This window comes from Anneissia japonica, unplaced genomic scaffold (genome assembly GCF_011630105.1).
Source record: "Anneissia japonica isolate Jap-2015-1 unplaced genomic scaffold, ASM1163010v1 scaffold695_len1296351_cov181, whole genome shotgun sequence".
NCBI classification, from domain to species: domain Eukaryota; kingdom Metazoa; phylum Echinodermata; class Crinoidea; order Comatulida; family Comatulidae; genus Anneissia; species Anneissia japonica.
Window position 1 is genome coordinate 80833 of NW_022740852.1, and position 6695 is coordinate 87527.

The 6695-nt window shown below is 34.7% G+C and overlaps 1 protein-coding gene across 1 annotated transcript in view; it reads left to right on the forward strand.

Moving 5' to 3' along the window:
• LOC117118410 (CD9 antigen-like) overlaps positions 1–6695 on the forward strand; it is a 17716-nt gene that overhangs the window by 6558 nt on the left and 4463 nt on the right. The window contains exons 2-5 of the mRNA XM_033262994.1: positions 3677–3877; positions 5122–5218; positions 5658–5731; positions 5892–6059. Of these exons, the coding sequence (XP_033118885.1) occupies positions 3677–3877; positions 5122–5218; positions 5658–5731; positions 5892–6059 (540 nt within the window). The remainder of the gene's footprint in view (positions 1–3676; positions 3878–5121; positions 5219–5657; positions 5732–5891; positions 6060–6695) is intronic.

Genomic DNA, 6695 nt, shown 5'->3' on the forward strand with positions numbered 1-6695 from the left:
GCGAAATTTGATTGGCTGAATATATGGCAGCCATCTTGGATGGTACACACACACAGCTCTGCGTATTTCGAACATCGAATACATTGCTGTTAGCGCTCTAGTATTCTTATTATATCTCTATGGAAGGAACTCGTCTTCTAAAACATTGACAAAGAAATTTATTTAGAGTAATTCATTAGTCGTCTTGGCCTTATAGTACCGTCCATGTGACTGTTGCATATAGACATATTCCAATATCACTGTAAAACTGATTGATAGTGGCTTCCTTTCTTTTTCCTATTACCGGTGATAACAATATGCCTCATCATAGAAGAACTATAATTAAAACGCATTCATTAGTTTTTCCACGATCGATTAATTCACGTGTGTGTATAGGCCTATTATAATTACATGCCTCCGGTGTACCGACACTGCAAATCAAAATTTGGAATGTTCAGAATGTTTTACCGTGAAAATGAAGGATGAATATTAATTTATATGCAAGCCAACAGCAATATGACCATGAAACTACATATAACTTTACGATTCGACAGATTAAGATTACAGTGACGTATCTGAGTTTGACATGGGGGGTGCCGATGGAAAAAAAATAGGGGGAATGTTGCTCATCTGTGAGAATTAGATGATGAAGTGCTCACCATTTTTTAGTTGGGATGGGGGAAGCAAATTTTGACCAGGAGCTACACTAAACAACTCCATCATTCGTCATATTCCTATGTCCACAATCCAACGGCTTCGTGTACTGTACTATGAGTATTGACGTGGCTGGTTTTCCGATGGAAAAATTAAGGTGCGGGAATAACATGATATGAGGTGTTCACCAAGTTCCCATGGAGTGGGGCGCCCGAGTTTGCAATTAATATTTTCTGGGTGTGTGTGCGCCCTCACAACACTGCCAAGTTACAGAAACTAAGGACGATATAACCGACTACTACAAGGAAATAGTGCAACATGTCAAGGAATATTGAGCAAGATATCTAGGGGCCTACTACGTATATCCATACCAATCTTGTAGTTGCAGGGTACCATCACTATTTTGTTTTAAGATGCTGTATAGGTCAGTAAAATAATATTTAGGTTATGTTGAATAAATAATTCATGATGTATGTGCTATAGTAATTATTTATGTTTTATTACTGTATAAATCATAATGTTTTTAAGGAGATGATCGTATTGAAGTTTAATCTTTGTAATTAGGCCCTGTATGCATTGTTTTTTATTTTGTAGTTAATCATCACAATATATGCTAAATGGCAAATCAAACTTTTACATAGACTAAATTTAGTTCATCCGTGCCGTACCGATAAATAGCATATCCATTGTGGTAGGCCTATAATTATAAATGTATTAACAGAAAGATTCAATTCGATCAGGCCTCTTAATGAGTGAGATTGATTAAGCATTATGCTTCGTGAATTAAAAACATTCACTGTGTTGCGTTCCATCTCTGATTTTAAGGAATTGAATTTCAATTGCGAATGGAAATATGATCATTAAAAATTAAATCTTATTCGATATGATATGTCTATTGGAAATGTAATATTACCATGTGTTATAGTATCAGGCCTGTTTATACTCACTGGCGTATTATATCGCCAGTGTCCCATAGGCCTCCTTGCATAGGCCTATCATACACACTAATGTTTGGACTTTGTATATCGTCACATTATCTCGTCTTAACATATCTGTATGATAACTTGCAAATGGAAAAACTTCAGATTTTACCTTTTATAAAATAATTATAATGAATATCATCATCGAATAAAATAGCTCATAAACACCAGACATTATGCCGGTGCGGTACTGCTACATATTCATGTATTATTAAGTAAAGATCTGGAACCAAAACATCTATAAAAAAAAAACAATAAAAAAATGAAATAAACGTCAATTTTCAATACGTCACAGATTAAAAAACAAATGATTTACAGACTTTTTACTGTAATACCCGTACTTAAATTTGCTGGCAATAATTTGCTGGGAGAAATGTATAGGATATATAATATTTTAAAATTATATTTTCAAGACGTCCGTTGATTTTCGAGAAAATTTAATATCCTTCCTGTTGTTGTTGCTATTATTTATTGACATTTACAAGTTAAACACCTCTAGCAGATAATATGCACAACGTATCAGGAAATAACATGAGAAAATAATATACCTAATAGCACATGAGTTTAAAATACACATACTTCTCAATGTAGGTATGCCAATTGTTGATGTAAATATATTTAGAGTACCGGTAGCGGATTTTGGTAGGAAGGAATAAGTTCCTGAACGTCATTGCCTTGACTCTGAGGCTTTCAAACAACTGCGGTTAGCATGCACGATCGAGTTCTAAATCCTGAGGTCGGGGTTCGAACCCTCGCTGTGGATTTCGCTTGCATACTTCGACAAGGCACTTTATCAATACGGTACATTTGTTTCTATCCACTCCATAGTATAAAGGGGTACCTGGAAGGATGTTGTGGCATTGCATGTACTGGTGCATATTGACAGTGGCAAAAGTGTGTATAGGTCTGCTCCACTTAAGTGTGCAAAGGTTGCAGTAACCGTAATTAATAATTCGTGCACAAATGTATGATTATTAGATTAGGAAACGTCAAATATATCCTTTATTTTATATATATCCTTTATTTTATATATATATATACATATATATACATATATATGTATATATTATATATATATATATATATATATATATATATTATATAGATTAAAAGGCAAAATATTGAAAAACAGCAATGCTTTTTTTTTTAGCAGCAAGTTCTGCTACTAGACTAAACTGAAATGTTGACTAGAAACCGGCCTTACAGTATTTGGTTCTTCTTCAACAAAAGTAATTGCCAAGGTGTTGCTTCGGTCCAGGTTATTGACACGGGAGAGATTGCATTTATTTGCTTGTTGTAGTCTGCCTATGCTATACTATACCTCCATGCCTATACCACCATGTTGGAGTAATTATTACTCCACGCTTTTATCTGGACTCTTGAGGGCAATCAAGGGCAATCCGCCTGAGTCGCGTTGTGCCTGGTCCTTGTAATTCTACACTATCTCAAAATCGCAATCACGTTTGTGATTTACTCCATTTTAAATTCGCCTCAAATTTCTTATTCTCGAGGTACATGTTATGCTCCTTGATCAAATTACCAAGCCATGTAGGTTACAAGTGAGAAAAGTGGAATGTCCCATTGTCTATATCAGGGATTATGATGCAAAAACAAAACAAATAAACACCATAGGGAGGGTGTGGGGGGGGGGAGGATTATCATCCTTGGTTTACCTCCTGTTAACTGAGCAATATGTTGTATTTGTGTGGTACTAATGACAGCCCTAGTGTTTACAATATTTTACATTGCTGTTAAAACTATTATTGAGGGTCCACTTTCTTGCACAATCGGGTTTCGTGGGTAACAAAAGCTGGCTTTATATATACGGAATATAAAAAATGGAATTCAATAAACCAAATTTAGTTGCAAAGGAAATATGATATTTTGCAATAAAAATTGAATACGAACGACAAGCCCATGATATTGAAAACACTGCTTGATGAACAAAGAAAATGTCGTAGGGATATTACAGTACTTCATATTTGTCTGTCTTCATTTTTATTTCATGAAGAATAGAACATTATAATGTTAACATTATTATTTTTTTATATTTATTTTTGTAGTTATGCGGATGTGCGCTTCTTTGTGTAGGCCTGTGGCTCTGTTTCGATCCCACAGTGCGTGAGTACACATACGCAGCAGAAGAGCTAGAAGAATACTACATCGCAGTGTATGTTCTCATCGGAATTGGTGGATTAATGATGTTGATTGGCTTCTTAGGATGCTGTGGATCTTGTCTCGAAAATACTTGTTTGTTATGTACTGTAAGTTAACTTTGTAGAATAAAACGCGTCAACACTGTACAACACAATGCGTTATCCAACATCATACATGCTAGAAGAATTGTATTTGTATTATTAAATTTATTTTTAACCCAGGGGTGGCGCAAGAAGGGGGTGGGGGAAGGGCCCCCGTCGGAAAGAAGAACCACAATTCGTCGGGGAGAAAAAGAATGTATGTATTTTCTACATATATTGGTACACTCTGAAATCGATTAAATAAGCCTTAGAAACCCCTAAATTGTTATATTTTTCGAAGCCCTTGGAACACTTTCGAGAGGTTTTGAGCGAAGCCCGACCACGACCACTTTTTTTCGTCGGGGACATCGCCACCCCCTCCCACTCGTCGGGGACCTCGGCCGCCACACCACTGTTTTAACCCGAGTGGAGGCTCTAGAATTTTTCAAACGGGGGGGGGGGGTGCTCACAACATATTCTGAATAGATAAGTAAGAGCGCTAATTTCAATATAGGCCTATGCCTTGAAATTTTAAAATTTAGTGGCAAGACGGGGGAGGGGCACGTGGATCCGCCCCTGAGTATAAAGCAATGTATACAGTATTATAATATTGAACTTAAGTAGCTCAGTAGTACTTACTGGATGTACATTTTCAGTATTCTATACAATTTGATAAGCATAATATAATAATTTATAATGTGCGTATATTCCATATAAAGCGCTGTCCACACTCACATTTTCTTTGACAAAAGACTGTTGTATGCCCATGCAGGTCCGTAGCGGGGGGTGGGGGGTTAAGGGAGTTACGACGAACCGCCCAAAAATTGGAGAAGGTCCGCATTTAAAAACGAATAATTGATATTCGTAGATTTATATATATGTTCTCCAGAGTATCAGGGATCATACAATCCAGAAGTATTTCCAGTCGGCAGTTCTTAAGCTTTCCCAGCTAACAATATTACGTTATTGTATAATGGTTTCCAAATGGTCCACTTTCCACTGAAACAAACCTCCCACAAATTAAGTCACGCTACGGGCCTACCATGTGTAGAGTCATGTCGTGCCTATATATGGTCACGGTGTGATGTCATCATGACCACATTTAGGCGTATCACATTATTTTTGTCTGGGCTGGGCTTTTGAGAGTAAAGCTAATTATTGGCCTGGCGTATTGCATCACCATCCTAATTTAAGTGTTTATTGTATTTTTTCAGTTGTTTACGAGCTAGCATGGAACCTCATTTATATATCTTTTGTTTTTATTACCCCAGTTCTTTATGTTCCTGATGTTGATTTGTATTCTCGAAGTTGGTGGCGGGCTCTTTGCATATTTTAAGCAAACAGAGGTTGAAACACTAATCAAAAAAAGTAAGTCCATTGGAGAAAAAAAAAAATGTTCATGGGAGGAAATCAACAGATGCACTGATTATGCAAACAAAGGTTACTCCGCATAGTTAAAGGGAGGCCATGATTAAGAATATACTATTACCAAAGAGTAGGTCCGACTCCCCTGGTTTCGTTGGAACGTAATCCTATTTCAAAAAATACTGCCACGAAGGGGCGTGTCCTCATAAAGAAAAATTAACTCTATTCGAATTCTAATAGGACGCCCCTACCTTTTGGCAATATTTGTTTTTAAACTTTTAATTGCGTGCATACAAAATCAGAGCAGTCGAACCTCTTTTTTCTATACTCTTTGCTATTACCCACTTGCACAATTGTAACAAAGCTTGCATATAAAAATCATATATGGTCATTAATAGACTTTGGAATGGGACAATATGTTTAGTTATATTTGATCTTTTAGAAATGCCGGAATCTCTCAGTAAATATGGCAGCGACAACCAGGTTAAAAAGGCGATTGATACCATACAAAATGATGTAAGTATTTGACCTCAGGCCTATGCCATTTGAAGTGGTCATCCGTGACTTTTTGAAAACAATTATATATTTCCAATTAAAATAAAAGCAATTATGAATACTGTACTAATTGTAAGTAATAGTTATAAAATATTAAAGTTATCTTTGATTATTTATAAAGTTGTCGTGTTGTGGAGTGAATGGTCCATTGGATTGGCGAAATACAAGCTATTACAGTGAGAATGATATTCCGCAGTCATGTTGCATTAATAAAAACAGCTGTAGTATGAAGAATATTCCTAACTCAAACACAGACATTGATTTTACGACATTCAATATCAAGTCCGAAGTAAGTTACTACTGGATGTTCTTGAGTACTTAGATTTTGTTGCGACCCGCGGCCCTCACTGTTACATCAAAATTTAAGTTTAGCCTTCCGACCCATTTTAATGCCCACCCCCTGACTCAGATCTGCATCAAGAAAATGCTTTTGTTTTACCTTTGAGAGTAACATACATATATATACATATATGTATGTTACATGTATATACATATATACATTTACATATATATATACATATACATATATATACATATACATATACACATATATATACATATATATATATACATATATATACATATATATACACATACATATATATACATATACATATATATACACATACATATATATACACATACATATACACATACATATATATATATATACACATATATATATATGTATACACACATATATACACACATATATATACACACATATATATACACACATGTATACACACATATATATACACATATATATATATACATATACATATATACACATATATACATATATACATATACATATATATATACATATACATATACATATATATATACATATACATATACATATATATACATATACATATACATATATATACATATACATATATATACATATATATATATATAT